Source organism: Nothobranchius furzeri, chromosome 2, assembly GCF_043380555.1.
Source record: "Nothobranchius furzeri strain GRZ-AD chromosome 2, NfurGRZ-RIMD1, whole genome shotgun sequence".
NCBI classification, from domain to species: domain Eukaryota; kingdom Metazoa; phylum Chordata; class Actinopteri; order Cyprinodontiformes; family Nothobranchiidae; genus Nothobranchius; species Nothobranchius furzeri.
Genome location: NC_091742.1, coordinates 16908819 through 16926360, shown reverse-complemented (window position 1 = coordinate 16926360; position 17542 = coordinate 16908819). Strand labels below are relative to the sequence as shown.

At 45.9% G+C, this 17542-nt stretch overlaps 1 protein-coding gene across 3 annotated transcripts in view; it reads right to left on the bottom strand.

Moving 5' to 3' along the window:
* The window catches only part of mei4 (meiosis-specific, MEI4 homolog (S. cerevisiae)), a 44816-nt gene extending 27746 nt beyond the window's left edge, over positions 1 to 17070 (bottom strand). For 2 of the 3 annotated variants that reach the window (XM_070548849.1, XM_070548850.1), the window contains exons 1-2: positions 16959 to 17070; positions 15440 to 15664 (exon numbers count right to left, since the gene is read on the bottom strand). In XM_070548849.1, the coding sequence (XP_070404950.1) occupies positions 15440 to 15664; positions 16959 to 16986 (253 nt within the window). In that variant the 5' untranslated portion in view covers positions 16987 to 17070. Of the gene's footprint in view, positions 1 to 15439; positions 15665 to 16831; positions 16911 to 16958 lie in introns of those variants that run through there. The other variant, XM_070548851.1, reaches the window with a different exon arrangement.
* Positions 17071 to 17542: the final 472 nt, after the last annotated feature.

Here is a 17542-nt window from a genome sequence, read left to right as displayed (position 1 = left end):
AACCTAAACACACCTGTGACCCTGACATGGTAGCAGGCTGCTCTGCTGTTATTGGAGGATCTGGCAGAGCGTGCTCTTTGGAGGGAACGGGTCCTCCAAGAGCGCTCTGATCTGATTGGTGAGAATCCAGAAAGGCTCGTGAGCAGATACCGCTTCTTGAAGGAGAACCTTCTGCAGCTATGCTGGGATGTAAATGAATACCCATCATCTTAATTTCTGACAGGATCCTCTTCTCTGACCCACCTGTGTTTACCTTTACGTGTTTTGTTTTTCTCCACTTCCACAGAAATGCCTCCATTTAGCGCTCAACTGTTTTTTAAATTTTTTTTATGGGAAGAAAGTAGAGATTCCCCGCATGAGCTTTAGAGGACGTGGTGTGACCACATATGGTTAATGAGGGCATTTCTGTTTGTAAAACACGAGCATCTGGGTACGTACAGGTGGGATTTATCAGCAGTCGATTGTGGAGGAACACGAGTGGAAGTGTCAACCAACTCCTTCTCTCCACTGCACGTCAATGCGTCACCAAACGTACTACGCGACAATTAGCCGCTGTTATAGTGGGTGAGCAGCAGGTGGACATGTGCTCAACACAGTAAATCTGTGGCTATGCGCAATAGTGGGAGGGATCGAACTCCCTCTTGGCGATTTATGTAGGCTGCCGCCACCTGGTTGTTTGTGTGAACTTCGACATGACGGCCCTCGAGAAGGGCAGCGAAGTGTCTGATCACATTCCTCACTGTCATAAGCTCCAACACATTTATGTGCTCGTGCGTGTGGGAGGGCCAGCGATCTGCCACCATATGGGACAAGCACGTGCCCCCCCATCCCAACAGTGACGCATCCGTAAACACAGATACGTATGACGTAGGACGTCCGATGGGAACCCCGTGTGAGAGGATGCAGAGATTGCCCCAGTGAGCGAGGTCCCCGCCCACTGAAGGGGGAGCCCTCAACACATGTCTCTTCTGACGTATCGGGTGTACCCGGAGGCAGATGCTGTACCAATGCTGTAGGCGTCTCGTGTGCAGTAAACCTAACGGCACCACAGCGTGGGCTGCAGCCATCATGCCCAGAAGTTTCATGACTAACAGGACTCTCACGATCTTGTGGGGTTGCACGCGGGAGATCACCGTGGTGAGCTCTGCCGCTCTCTCCGGAGACAAACGTGCTCTCATTAGGGAGGCGTTCAGCTCCACCCTGAGAAACACAATCGACTGGGATGGAAGGATGGAGCTCTTTTCCCAGTTTATAGAAAACCCCAGGGTTGACAGATGCTCTATTAACTTCCTGGTTTGCTCTGACGCCTCATCCTAGGACCGGGCGCATAGGAGCAGATCGTCCAGGTAAAATAAAACCTTCATTCCCACCGTGCGCAATGGCTGCAGAGCGGTCTCCAGACATTTGGAGAAGGTGCGTGGGGCTAGTGAGAAGCCGAAAGGGAGACGATTGAACTGGTATTGAACTCCCTTGAATGAAAAGCGCAGGAACTTCCGATGTTTGGGAATTACTGGGATGTGGAAGTATGCGTCTTTCAGGCCTATTGACGTGAACCAGTCCCCGGAGCGTACGTATTCTAGGACTTGCCTCATTGTTAACATGCGGAAATGAATCACTGCTATGGAGCAGTTGAACAGGGAAAGGTCGAGAATTGGTCTCATTCCTCCCGACTTCTTCGGTACTACAAAGTAGCGGGAGTAGAAGCCTGAGAGCTCTTGTCAGCGAGGGACTTGGGAAATGGCGTCTTTGGACAAAAGTTCCCGCAGCTCCAGCTCCAGCTCCAGCTCCAGGGCCTGAGATTGTTCCTGTGACGTGAACATCGTCTCCACGATCCCGTTGAAGGGAGGAGGAGCGGACTGAAAATGGAGTGTGAGACCGCAATGAATGGTGTCCGATATCCATTTGCTCATGAGACAAAGGCGGCGCAATTCTTGAGAACGTTCCGATAGCGGACTCGTGTTCGAGGTCACGTGAACGACGTCTGAGGACTGGGTTAACGCCCTTACCGCAGTCACTCGCACCAGAGAACTGGGAGCGACCCATGGAGGGCTGCGCTCGAAAGGGTGAGTGTGAAACAGCTGGAAAAGGCTGATCCGCACCGCGAAATGTGGAGTCCAAAGATAAAGGACGAGTGGGAGCCGGGCCCGTGCATGGGGATGACAAAGTGCCAGCGGATGGAGCCGTGCACTGTGTTGCTGCGCTTGGTCGCGACAGAGCCATGACATCCCGTCCCACCCTACGTTGTGGGGGGAGCGGGATGTGTTGGGCCTGGCTGGAAGCTAGGGCCGGTGCGCTAAAGGAGCACACCCGTACAGCTGGCCGTGTAATATGACTGACTGCGGGAACATGCAGATGTGTCGCAGTGGTTGGTGTGGGGAATATGTGTGAGGATTCGGCAGAGGACTGTAGGATTGTGCTCTCTATGTGACGTTTTTTGGGTTTTATTTCAAAACCAAAATCATTCACAGAGTTAACATTACAGTCAGAAGCACACACATTCCCCCCAACGAGTCATTTTCGTGGTTGCTTTCAGCGAGGTTCCTGCGACTGTGACTGCCAAGACGGTGTCTGCTGGCTCTTTCAGAACCGTTGGTCGCCAACTCTCTGGTCCCGCTGAGGTGGAGCCGAAGCGGGAGGCCGGCTCCGCAGGGCGGGCGGTGCAGCTGGGCACCTGAAGTTTCCGTGCCGTTCGTCCCATCCTCTGGAGGGCTGGAGTGAGAGGCGGACCGAGGGTGGACCAGGTCTCGCACCGTGGCTGACAGTTCAGCTGTCTTCTGAGCCCTCTCGATGACGCTCTTAAGATGGGGACCAAACAGAACGTCAGAGGTGATGGGGCCTTCCAGCATCTCCCTGTGCAGCTGTTCAAGAATGGAGGGCAGGGCCTTGAGCCACACGGCCCACTGGATAAGGGTCTGCCAGGCAACAATGCGAGCAGAACCGGTGAGTACAGCAGCGCACAGATTGAGAATGGCATCAGCAGTTTTAGTAATGATGGTTTTTGACTCGTCAGGAGCGTCAAGCTCTTCCACCATTTCGGAAACGCCAAAGGCAAGAAGGGCAATGTTATTTCCTGCAGCGCCAGTCTGGAAGGTGCACTGGTGAGCGCGATAGGTGAGCTGCGTCAGCAGCTGGTCATGCTTAGAAGCGGGAACTGCTCGCGGGCCAGCGAGGTGGTTCTTGGCGCCAAACAGCGAGGCCAAGTCCGGCTCCAGTGGAGGAACGGAAGGCCAGCCTTGGTCGGAGAAGCCCTCGACCTTGGTAATGGGCGCATATGTGGAAATTGGCGCCTTGAGCTTAGCAGGTTCGGAGAAGGCGGCAGACCAGCAGCTCATGGCAGCGGGGAAGCGCGGCCAGATGGGGTCTGGACACCGCGTCTGTGTTGCCCCGAAAATTCCAGCCAAATCATCTGCTTCAGGCAAAGCCAGTTCTGGCACGGCTAGCCCCTTGCGGACCGCAGCCGCAGAGATGATGGCAGGCAGCTCCTGGAGCAGTGCTCTAACAGCTGGCAGGGAGGAGCGAGAGGTCAGTGGAGCAGAAGGACCCGCGGAGCGAGGCTCGTCGACCTCCGTGTTGTCCAGGAGGGAAGAAGGGCTATGGCAGCCAGCCTCGTCGTATTCCTCACTGTCGATGACATCGTCCAGTCGGTTGAAGCCAGCCGGCTCCTGGCCGACGTTGAAGAACTGTAAGGCCTTGTCCAGCGAGCACATGTCAGCAACCGGAAATTCCTCGTCAGCGGCGGGGGTGGAGTACTCGACCCGGGGGATCTTTTCAGCCACGGGCAGAGCGGCACAACACGGGCAAGAGGCCTGGGTATCGCGTCATACCCGTGTCACAACCCGTGCACGCGCATTGGGTCCACAGCGCGCGTGTGAACGGGACTCGCGCGCGTGTGAACGGGACTCGCGAGCGAAAATATACATGGTGAGAGGTCATTTGTGCACAGAGAGGGAGCAAACTGTGTCTGTGAGCGCACAAGGATGTACACAAGTGACAAACCTGCGTGCGCGCGTTGTCAACGAGCACACGGCAGAGGAAAACGTGCGCGCGCGGCAGCCTCTGTGCGCGCTCGGCAGCCTCTCTGCGCGCTCGGTTTCTGACTCCTGCTCGCTCGGCTGTAAGGGCTTTTGGCACTCTGGAGGCGTGGCCTGTGGCAGATCTTGTCTGTCCTCTGATTGGTTAGTTCACCCCGCACTTTACCCTCTATCTATATAAAAAAGTCTGATGTTCAGTTGTTGCTGGCATAGCTCAGCTGGAAGAGCGGGTGACTCTCGCCCCGGAGGATCCAGGTTCGAGTCCGGGCAAGGAAAATGTAGTAGACGTCATGTTAATTTTTCTTAATTTCAGGTATTTTACAGTTGTGACCGTTCAACTGTCATTAAACGTCCGAATGTTTGCTGGGCAGTGTTTTAAAAAGTGCACATAAGCTAGATGGTTTTAACCATATAAAATTACATTTTTTGTGATACTGGAAAAATACATACTGAAATAAAACTACTGATTGAAAACTTTATGACTGTGGTTGTACAATATATGAGTCACTATTACACTGCAAACTCCCTTAGAGTGGGGCTTCCAGAGAGAGAGAGAGAGAGAGAGAGAGAAAAGTTCTTGCCTCATTAATGAATTGTTTATTTTTTTCAGTATTTAATTGACAAATTATCCTTTCAAATAATTAATTGATGAGTTACATAATTGTCCATTTCATAAAGAAACTGCATATCAAGCTTTCATTCAGATGACCTTCAACAGTGCTGCACCCTGCTGAGGGACATCCGAGTAAAACCTTGAGATGGCCATTTTCTGTTCACTAACTTGCTTTAGTAAATCCTTACTTTTGTTAAATAAATCAGTTGTTGAACCCCCACTCCTCTGTTTGGTCTCCTTTCTTATTACAGCCCACCACTTCCAGTCTGGGTTGTAACAATCTGCAGACAGATTTCTGAGTATCTCCTCCTTTACACAGATCCTCACTGAGCCATGTACTGTGAACAAATAGTTTCTCCATGATATTATCCAGCAAGGTCCCGTTTTTGTCAAAACAAGGGTGAGGTAATGAAAAAATAGAAATATTTCATTAAATTAACATTTAAATTATTTATATGCATCATTAAAATAAAAAAAACATGTTTTGAAATATATAAAGTGCACCAAACTTGACTCAGTCCATTCAACAATTCTAAATGGACAATTATGTAACTCATCAATTAATTATTTGAAAGGATAATTTGTCAATTAAATACTGAAAAAAATAAACAATTCATTAATGAGGCAAGAACTTTTCTCTCTCTCTCTCTCTCTCTGGAAGCCCCACTCTAAGGGAGTTTGCAGTGTATTAGTGAGTCATATATTGTACAACCACAGTCATAAAGTTTTCAATCAGTAGTTTTATTTCAGTATGTATTTTTCCAGTATCACAAAAAATGTAATTTTATATGGTTAAAACCATCTAGCTTATGTGCACTTTTTAAAACACTGCCCAGCAAACATTCGGACGTTTAATGACAGTTGAACGGTCACAACTGTAAAATACCTGAAATTAAGAAAAATTAACATGACGTCTACTACATTTTCCTTGCCCGGACTCGAACCTGGATCCTCCGGGGCGAGAGTCACCCGCTCTCCCAGCTGAGCTATGCCAGCAACTATTGAACATCAGACTTTTTTATATAGATAGAGGGTAAAGTGCGGGGTGAACTAACCAATCAGAGGACAGACAAGATCTGCCACAGGCCACGCCTCCAGAGTGCCAAAAGCCCTTACAGCCGAGCGAGCAGGAGTCAGAAACCGAGCGCGCAGAGAGGCTGCCGAGCGCGCACAGAGGCTGCCGCGCGCGCACGTTTTCCTCTGCCGTGTGCTCGTTGACAACGCGCGCACGCAGGTTTGTCACTTGTGCACATCCTTGTGCGCTCACAGACACAGTTTGCTCCCTCTCAGTGCACAAATGACCTCTCGCCATGTATATTTTCGCTCGCGAGTCCCGTTCACACGCGCGCGAGTCCCGTTCACACGCGCGCTGCCATGTATATTTGCGCTCGCGAGTCCCGTTCACACGCGCGCTGTGGACCCAATGCGCGTGCACGGGTTGTGGCACGCTTTAAACGCCATACCTGGGGGGGTCAAGGCCAGGCCAGCGTGATGAGCCCCGAGACAGACCTCATACTTGGCGTGCAGGTCGCCACTGGAGATGGAGCCTGTCGGGCAGGTCGGGCAGGTCCTTGCGTCGCTGGCCATGGTAGGTGAGTAGAATGCTTCTTGGATAATTGCTCTTTAAAGGAAGCTCTTGAGCTTGGCTTGAAGAGATAACGGAGGCGAACAGTGGAGTCGCTCCACTTATATACCCACAGGGGTGCCCACCATTGGTGGGCGTACATTTAAGCTCTTCATGATTGGCTGATGCTGAGATCATCCTTCCAATAGCAGCTAGCTTAAGGGCTAAGACTAGACGAAATAGAATTATGTTTCTGAGCCGAGTCTCTGTCTAAACATCACATGCATTACTATCATTAAGCAGCGAGGTGTGTTGAAGCTGTCATCAGCTAAGGGGCGGATGCTTACGTGCATCAGGGGCAGCCATCGACATTAATATATGGACAATGGGTTTCCATAGGCTCCAACAACAAGTTTTTGTGCTAAAATGAGAGGTGGCCACCACTGCCAGTTTGACCGTGTCACAGGTTCCGTCAAGCCCAGACAATTCCATAAAAGGGAAGAGAGGAGGAGCTGAGAGTGGGGCTGTAAGGCTGGGATCAACTGACGACACCCAGTCAAACTAGCTACAAGCTAACCTGAAGCTAACCCAAAGCTAACGCGGAGGTGGGAGCCGAGCTAACGGATGTAGCCACCTAGCTACAACCGGAGCTAACTCTGTGGAACACCCATCGACCGCATGGAGTTCAGGTGGAGGTTTGCGGCGCTTTTTCATGATAAGTACCTTTCTGTGAATAAAAAATATTAAATCGGTAAGTTTATAAGTTATTTCCGTAATGAAAAAATATTTTGCTTTGAGCAAGTTTTCACTATTTTTCACGTACCGTATTTTCAGGACTATTAAGTCGCCCCTGAGTCGCACCAGCCATTAAATGTATAATGAAGAAGAAAAAAACATATGTCATATTTTGGGGGGAAATTTAATTTTTCTTACAAAATCTGAGACAAAGCGTTTCACATTGCAAGACAAGTACCGGTAACAATAACCGAATAATGCACCGCAGCAGCGCGCCACGGTCTCCAGCAGAGGAAGGCGGTGTTTGAAACCCTCCCAGCGGGACAGGGGAACTCATTCTTGGGTCGGAGTCGGCCCGCAGCAGCGCGGTGTAGCCTACATATTTTGTTATATAAGTCGCTCCAGAGTAGCAGGACCGGCCAGACTATGAAAAAAAGTGTGATTTATAATCCGGAAAATATGGTAGTTATTAGTATTTGAGAAAAATTAGCAGGCTAAATACATTTCATATATTTCTAAAACGTAATACTTGTTTGTATCTTGTACAGCCAACTAGCCTTTATTCTGGACTCAGTACAATTCACCAAAAGTAAAGAGACATTATATAGACGAAGTAAGCACAAGATAACTTACTGGAAGAAACAGAATTATTATCATGAGAACCAGAACAAGACAGCCTGATAACAGTCATGTGAAAATAACAGTCAAAAAGTATGTATGTATAATAGAAATAAAGATATATTAGAATTAGTGTAACTCACTGTGATCCAAACAATAAATCAGCCATAGCTGATTAGCAATCATGAAATGAGGTCTGGGAGTTTTTAAGTTTCATTCTTTTATTAAATTTTTTTTTCTTAGATCTGTTAAAAGGTCACCTTGGCAGCCTGTGTGTCTCCAACATCAGCTACACAACACAGCAAGTGTAAGTACCAAGTACTTGTCTTGACCACTTCATGTATGATTTTGTACTTAAACAGCTAGGCCAAACCTGTTATTTTTTTCTCCATAGCCATTTGGATCATTGGTGACAGCTGAGTGAGGCGTGGTGCCCAGAGAGCTGCAGAGACTCTCTGAGACAACCTTGGCCTCCCTGACATCCTGGTTCGGTTGGGGCGGACTGAGGTGGAAAGACCTTCTCCCCTTCTTTTTCAACTCCATGCATGGAAGAGCAGCTCCTGATGTCCTTCTCATCCACTGTGGCGGCAATGACATGGGGGTGGTCAGCAGTGTGAATCTGGTGAACATGAAGGAGGACCTGCACCGGCTTCACCTTCTACACCCTCATGTCACACTGTTGAGAACTGTTCTTCCTTCACAACCCAATGTTCCACTCACTCCGTAGCTCTCTGGGCCCCTTTTATTATTTTAAGTATTTTTTAAATGTCCCGACACTTTGTGTCCTGTTATTTTATAAAATGTGATGTAAAAAAATAAATGTTTTTGCTCAATTACTGGAATTTCTTTGGTTAAGACAAAAAAGGAAGGAAGAATCATTTATGCCAAGTTGTTTCTGCAGCAGGCCTGTTTTAAGTCCAACTGTTTCTTAGCAGCCAATAGAAATGTGTTCTTTACTAACTTTACTTGGGTTTAAAAATCTTACTAAAATAAACAGAGTGCTGTATTTCAAAACCCAATCATAATTGTCATGTAAATATTAGCTTTGAACATATTTTTTACAGATAAATATTTGTGTGCTATAAAAAAAACCATAAACTTAAATAATTTGTCATTCTTTATTGAAAAACAACAAAATACAGGTATACAGAAAGTGTGGGAAAATGATAATGTGAAAGTATTGCTCTTTAAAATGTAATACTATTTATCTTTAAAAAGAAAAACTCTAAAAATGTCCTGTACAGCAACATGACAGAAGAAAGGTGGTCTGTCTGTCAGAATGTGCTGAACAGATTTGCTCTATCAAGAGGAGCGTTTTGTTTTTACAAAACCCTGATGATGACTAGCCTGACAAGCCAGACTAAATGTATTATTTAGTCTGGCCACGCTCCATTGACGGCTCTCGGTTGTGGGGCGGGTTCTACCGTTGTCTTTCAAATGATCTCCGCATTCCACTGGACAATGAATGTGACATACTCTTGTTTCACTCTGTTGCATCATCCCACCCACCAGGCATATAAAGTGCCCTGATTGGCCCACAAAGCGGATAAAGCTCTGTGATTTGTTCACTAAGCAGATAGAGCACTATGATTGGCCCACCATTATGGACCAATCACAGCTCTTTGTGTGTTTGAAACCCCTCTGGAGAGCTGTGATTGGCTAGCCAGCGTCTTGGTAGGAGCTGCAGAGGTTCCAATGGAGCATGCCTAGACCATTCTTTGCAAAGCAAGAATTTGGTCTAGTTCACTAGGCTAGATGATGACGCCAAGGGAAAAAAAAGCATTCAATCGAGTGTGCGCAGGGCCCTAAGGGACAAGGCGGTCCAGTCCGGCCCTGCTGAGCTCTCGACCAAGGAACCTCCAAGGCCGGCGTCGTCGTCTGGGAACCACAGGATCGCCGCACGGTGGATCCAATCCGCCTCCTCTTCGGCCCGGCCCCTGTGGCACACAACAACTCCGGCAGTACATAGGTCCCCGGCACCAGACCACTCACAGAGAGAGAGCAACTCTAACACTGCCAGGCACGGATCAATTACTTACGCGCGGGGGCAGAGTAACTCTGCCCGCCTGCCGTGTTGCGCTCTGTGCCCTGGCGTCTCCGGACGCGGATCTCTCTCTCTCCGCTGTTGCTGCTGCTTCTCCTGCCGCTGCTGCTGCTGTCCGTGCCGCCGGTGGATCTCCTTCCAGTCCTTGCAGAGCTCGCGGTGTCCGTCTGGCTCCAGCCGAGTATTTTCCATTCCCCTCACGTTTCCGCGTCTCCACGTCCGCTCCCTTAAATAAACAAAACCCTCTGCCCGTTCACCTCCCGCCCTGCCTCTGTTCATTGTTTGCCAGTCCAGTCCACACCCCGCTCCCAGGTGTGGGTAACTGGGGAGGATTAACACAGATGGGATGCAATGTTGCAGCAATCACTAAAAACACCCAAACAGTTAAAAATCAACCTAAAAGCACCTAATCAATTAGAAAACATGCAATATAAAACATAACATAAGAACATTAAACATAAGAACAACATTACCACTCTTGTGACATATCGCCACATTAGCATGTAAATGCTGAACCAATCTGGAATAAAGAGGGATGCTGACCAGTAGAGGTGGTTCACCACACTTTGCTTCCACAGTCTCACATCCTGGGTCGTCTTTCTCTTCCCCAGCTCTTCGATTTTCTTACCAATTCCTGGAGAGCCAAATAGACCCACATTTAAAATAGAAAAACAAAATCCTGTAATATTCACTATATACATCCCCAAAGATTACCTTTTCCCATGTGCCAGGGGTCAAAGTAGTGACTGATTTCCTTTTTTTTCCTCCCGTAAATAATTCTGCACCCATGTGTGGCGGTCAGTCACAAATTGCTGCACATCGACCCCCCTCTCCAAGTGTGCTCAGACTTCGCACAAATCCCTCCTCCTCCATTCGCACACTATTTCCAACTTCATTGCTCTGGAAACAAACATAATTCTCCATTGATCTGTGAATAATTAACCAAGAAATGTATTGGAATCATCAGGTAATGTTGTACCTGTACAAGTTGGATATCAATAACTTTGTTTCTTTTGAGATCCATCATGGTGTAGCTGCCATATTTGGCTGAGTGTCCTTCAAGAAATGCAAGTTATTACTTAATTTACATTTGATAGCAAGGGAATACAATAAATGAATTTAAACGTATTCACCAGGTGAATCAGCTCGCATGTCACCACCAAGAGTCACAGGTCCAGATTCAGTAGCCTCCTGGATGAAATCAGCTTGCTCTAGATGCCACTGTTGGAATTGACAGCTTTGCCTGATGTCGACAGAATGACTGCTTGGACAGTCCCTGCACATTGAAGGCACCCAGGAACTAAAATATGAAAAGTTACATCATAAAATAAGAGATGCACAGACCTTATCAAAACTAACCTAAACATTTTTGGCCTATACCTTAGAAATCTGGCTAAATGATGAGCCAGACTTTCTGGAAGATGAATTTCCATCATGGTCCCTGTGTCACAAGACACACAGCAGCTGGGAGCTCTAAACTGGGTGGCTATATAAAACACAAAGTAACAGCACATTTATAAATGTTTAAAAGAGCATAAAATCATGTGTAACAATAATCTGCAAAACAAATTAAAACTTGAAGGTAATAATAAAATGTTTACATAGAGGATTATTAAAAATAATTCACCTTTGCTACGGGTAAGGCTTCATGTCAGGCTGGACAAGTGCATTCTTGCAGATTACTAAATCAGTCTGACAGCCAATGTCTTGGGTAGATTTAGCCTGGAAAAAAAAATAGAAGCACATTGTTGTTGGAGTTTATAAAGACAGATAATATACAAAAAAAACTGTCAGATATAGGCGCTTTATAACATTCCTAGTGTGTGATTGTTATTATAACATAAAAGTCAGTCACATATGATGTGGAGAGCCTGAAATGCGACCTCCTGAACAGAATTCCTTACAGAACCGGGTGACGCTGTGCTGGATTTCATGCTGTAATGCTGTCTGTCAACTAGTGCTGCGTTAGTTAGAGTCACTGTTGGAGAATCGACTGACACAAAAACAACCCGAATTTTCTCCGAGCCTGACAGTAATAGTCATGTGGGCCATTTCATCGGCCAGGGCTTCGAGATATGTTGCGATTCGCCGCTGATTCTAACCTTACATCCCGTTCCACATTTTGTGAACTTGACAAATTAGCCCGAAGGCAGTGCAGACCTAAGTGAACCACGTCTCTCAAACTTTGTATTTAGGTAGGGAATTGAGCTGGAGTATTTCTGCGGTCAGGTCTCTCTACGAATCCGAGAGCTCCACGAGCGGTCAGCCCCGTCCGAGAGCTCCACGAGCGGTCAGCCCCGTCCGAGAGCTCCACGAGCGGTCAGCCCCGTCCGAGAGCTCCACGAGCGCTCAGCCCCGCCCGAGAGCTCCACGAGCGGTCAGCCCCGTCCGAGAGCTCCACGAGCGGTCAGCCCGCGCAGCAGCTAGTGGGCGCCGCATCGGTCAGACATGCACCGGGCTGACCGCCGGGGAGAACCGGGTGGAAGAATGGAACACAGAAGTGTCCCTCTAAGAGCTCCGTCATATTTCAACCCATTTTTATGTTAAATGCACTGGGTTTTACCCTTGTACCCATCGACATACGCCCTATTAATTATTTTACCGTATTTTACATCTAAATGTCATGGTCAAACAGTACATGCTACATGTTAAAATGATAGTTAGCTAGCTACTTCGATAAACTCAGCTAGTTTAAAGGCGGCAGTGACCTAAAATACATAAATATAATTTTACTTACCGAAAAAAATGAAGTGGAGACTCCCTGGACGCTCTATTAATGCAATTAATGCCACAGCAAGTAGTTTTGTCCAACAATTGCACAAATAATATCCAAAACAGAATACACAAGCACAGAGACTCAAAATCCCAGAGCAGTTTCCAGGCCAGACCGAGGCTCTACTGAGGCCTTTCCACGGAGCTAGCTCTGTGGTCACGTGGGTCTGATGCTCACTAATTATACAGAATTTTAGGCTTTTAATACACAAACTGAAGAGTGAGAAAAAAATTCACCCCCCTCAGAGTTGTCATGAGTGTAAATTAGATCATTTAAACCAAAAACATGTTCTGGTACCAGGCTGTAAACATGTTTATTTCTGCTGTGAAATTGGTATTTTTAACATGGGAGTCAATGAGGATTTGCTCGCTTCTGACACCAGCCCCTAGTGGATGACGGTGGAACTGCAATTTTTGGTACTTCCGGGTTGAGACCATTTTCTGAGCCGCATTGTGGGGGCTTGGGGGCAGCGAGGAATGAGAAAGTTGTGATCAGGCTGGAGATCACACCAGATTCGCTGCTGCAGGCGTGAATCTGCAGGTCTGCAGCATTCCCTTCTTAACGTGACAGCAGGACTTCCCATGTAAGGAAGGTCCGCTCACCTGTTCGTCAGATCATTATTTCCTCGCCATGATCTTTTATCATCCCATCATCCTCCAGTCATCCAGTTGGAACCAGTTAGTGTTCCTGATCATTCTCAGAATATGTCACGCCTGCTCTGGTGTTAAAAGTTAGTACATTTAAGTCCTAGATCATATTTGTGCCTGTTCTACTGTCATTTTGAAGGATTATTATTTACATGTGTGTTTTTACTACATTATGAGTAGAAATGCTAATAAAAACTCCCAATTATATAGACAAGTGAAACTGGAAAAATTAGAATCTGGTGCAAAGTCAAATTTATTTCAGTCATTCAACTAGACAGAGAGACTATTTAAAGGCTCAGGAACCCTTTGCAGGTGTTTTCTATTTGTAATTACAAATTTTAGTTGATTTGGGTTTGTTTCATATCACACAGTGACATTTGAATAATTAAAATGCATTTTTATTACAAGCTTTAGTTTACAGCAATAACCATGTCTAATGTTTGATTCTCTGTCTCACAATTTTAATTAAAAGTTTTGCTTTGAGAGCACATTTTCCTGAACGATTAAAATGCGATTAATTTAGATTAATTAATTACAAAGCCTCTAATTAACTAGATTAAAATTTTTAATCAAGTCCCAGCCCTGGTTAATAGATGTTCGGCCATTTTGACTCTGGTAGCTTTCGCTGTGTCTGTGTGTTTGGATGTTAATCATGGCATTATCTGGTCACAGAAGGTAAGCTGTGGTTACTGACTGCACTAACAGATCATCCAAGTAGTTTCTGCTTCTCGTTATCAGTAAGTAGAATGATAATTCTGTACTTTAATTTGCTGGTTGAAGGGGGGGAAATGCTGTCGTTTAACTGCTTGGTCAGACATGTTAGTGGGGCTGCTGCTGGATAACAAAGTTGAGCAGGTGCCCGTCTTCTGTCTCCTGCCCAAGACCAGTTGCTACAGCAGGCAGCTGGCTGTTCCCATTTCCCGGGGCAGCCGACATGCAGACCGGCTCCGCTAGCAGGCTGTAGTCATGCTGGAGGCATCATTTGGAATCGTAGGATGTCCGAAGAAGATCCAGTTTTTCTCGGCACAGAGGGGCTCTACTACGATTGGCTATTTCATTTAGTAGCAAACAGTCTTCCCATGCTAAGTGCAGACTGTCCTCAAGCCATCGACACCAACAGAAAGCTGTTTTGGGGAGTTTAGTACAGAAGGTGTGAACTTAGCGCTATAATAATCAGAGGCGAGAAAGAAGGGACCTTCTTTGGACTACGATTCCAAATGATGCGACCAGGAGCCCTGGCCTTTCAGATCAGCTCATCCTCCACGGTTGGAGATCAGCAGGACGTTATTTTTATATGTATTTGTTATGACGGAAATAAACGAATGAATGAATTAGCTACATGCTAACCCGATGCCAACAGAGTTTCTCATTTTACCAACTTGGCATGTAGCCAATGTCGCGCAAATCTCTGGTGCTCTCACAAGGATGGACTTGGGCATTTTCGACACATCACCTGTGTGGGGCAGTGATATTTTGGTCTCTCTCTCTCTCTCTCCCTCTCTCTCTCTCTCATTATTCCCATGTCAATAAATTTGATAATAAAAAATGAAAAGATGTGTGTAGGCTGGCAACATTCATGTCTCTAAGAAGCTGTAGCACCTTTAGTCACGTAAAAACTCTACGTAATACATGTGACAGTCCCATCTAGTGGACAACTCTGGTTTCTGCACATACCTGTAGTTATCGTCTATTTATTGTTATCGAGGTGAAAAATATATGGTGATATTGATTTTAGGCCATAACGCCCAGCCCCATGTTGGTATGAAACTCCCTCCAGTAGATCTGAGTACATGTCTGACATATGAATTCATCTGTTAGAGAAAAATACTCCGTTTTAATTTTTGTAAAACTAAAAACTAAATCTTTGTTGACTAAAACTGAATTAGACTAAAACTAAGATGCCTGTCAAAAACAACACTGATAGGAAGGAAGATGAGAGTTTCTACCAACGGTTGCCCTGGTCTAAAGCACAAGCTAATTTAGTATAAAACACACAAAACTGTTGGGCGACGATAGCAGAAGACTTTAGCGCCTGCCTTACATTTGTGAATCAGACTACCGGTGTGTTCGTTAGTGCTCGAGTTTCCCACTGAGGAACAAAAACAGCATGGAGCTCATCTGGCCTTGGTCTAATCTGTGGGCTCCAAACATGCTGAACACCACAAACACTGTAAATAAGCAGCATATGGATGAACAGGAAATGACACTTCTCCTTGGAGACATCTTTCCTCCAACTGAAGGCATTAGCAAACACAACCTCTGCTTCTGGGTATCTTTAAAAACAGCCACTTCTCTGGCCACTAAATTAATAAAACTCTGACGTTTCAAGGTTGTAACAGAAGCAGAATTCGCCCCCCATACCACACTAATCACGTTTCTTATTTTCAGACCTGTGAGCAGGAACAAAGACCCACCTGCTGCCTCCGTACAGCTCTTTGTGCCCAACGTCACCCTGGTGATCAGCAGCTCCTGCTGCAGCCCCCGGGCCTTTTCTTTCCTCTCTTCATCCTGTCTCCTCAGTTTGTGGGCCAAGGCTTCGGCATACTCGCGGCTGCTCATGCCAGGGGGTTTGGTTTTTATTACTGCCACCGCCAGGGCCACTTTGGCTCTCATGAACAGCCACCTGGCTTGGCTAGCCCCTAAAAAAGATGAAAGGGCAGTTAGGGCACAGAAAAGGAAAAATGATTGCAAAGGAAAGACTCAGGCAGATAAAGTCTTCATCTCTTTACATTTATCTTCTGAAGACCCATTCCTTTAAAGTGGTCTTGATTAATAGTTCGGTGGACTTTCTGGGGTTCTTTAGATTTTTCTTCATCCTTTTGGTTTTGTCCTCTCGGCTTGGGTTTAGCCTAAATATTTCTATTTTTTGAACCATTGAGGCGTAAAAAGGCTCCAACACTCAGAGGATAAGCTAGCCTAGTGAACTAGACCAAATTCTTGCTTTGCAAAGAATGGTCTAGGCATGCTCCATTGGAACCTCAGCAGCTCCTACCAGGACTCTGGCTAGCCAATCACAGCTCTCTAGAGGGGTTTCAAACACATAAAGAGCTGTGATTGGTCCATAATGGTGGACCAATCATAGTGCTCTATCTTCTTAGTGAACAAATCACAAAGCTTTATCTGCTTTGTGGGCCAATCAGGGCCCTCTATATGCCTGGTGGGTGGGATGATGCAACAGAGTGAAACAAGAGTATGTCACATTGATTGTCCAGTGGAATGCGGAGATCATTTGAAAGACAACGGTAGAACCCGCCCCACAACCGAGAGCCGTCAATGGAGCATGGCCAGACTAAATAATACATTTATTTAGTCTGGCTTGCCAGGCTAAGGATAAGCCAGTGTTGTGTCACATAGCAGAAAGCTACAGAAGCAGTTTTAAATGCCTCTCTGATATCAGCAGAAAGAGTAACAATAAAGTGATTTATGTGGTAAACTGATTTCTTCTGCCTAGTTCCTGTAGAGGTTTTGCAGATGATGTAAAAAAGAAATACACAATTTAACAGTTTAATATAAATAAAAAGCTACCTCTGATAAAGCCTGAAACCTTCTGCTCTTTGTGTTTAGGTCATTTTGACGGTAAACACCCTCAGAGTGCAGATTCTACTTAATTTACCTGTTAGTGAGGCACTTATTCACAACAACTTAACAGTGGCTAAGTGTTAGCAGAGAGGCACGTTAGCACGTGTCCCTGAGACACCAGGAAACACCAATATGCGCCTAAAGCTGCTTCAAAGCACACATAAATCTAAATGTTAGTTTATCAGAACGAGTCAATATTTTAACAAAGTGATAATAAAAAAATTTACCTGAAACTAGCTCATCAAGCTAACAGATGAGACACAACAGCTAGCTGCATGTGTGGCTAAACTACAACTAAAGCCTCTGTTCTTCAAACTAGTCACTAGTACACGAGATAAACAGTTGGTAAATTACCTTTAAAACGGTCCTGTTCACTCGCCATTAGCAGCGTTTACCCAGAAACACTGTTATCTAACCAAGCTAACCGGGCTTCTCCGCCTGCTTCGGAAATTCCGCCAGGTCAAAGGTCACCGTTAGTTTTAGTTCTACATTACATTATAAATAAAATAGTAACATGACACATCGAAACAAATCATAATTTAATAAGTTTCTAAGTCAAAAGAAAACGAGATTTCACAATAAAAGCTCAAACTGCCAAATGTAAGAAACATTGTACATGGAATTCATACTTGTATGTTAACTTTAATTTTTCTTCTTAATAATCTTTAGAATATTTTTGTCTATGTTACTGTAAACAGTATTTGGTTTTACACATTAAGTTCTGTTGAAAACCAGCAAATCTCCTCTCCACAGCACATTCACATACGAGACAAAGTGTTAGCGTGAAAACATGAAACTAAATGATAAATGACCCGCACTTGTGTGGCGCCTTTCAGAGTCAGAGGATTCCAAAGCGCGTTACACTACAGTGTATCATTCATCCATTCACACACTGATGGTGATGAACTACGATGTGGCCACAGCTGCCCTGGGGCGAG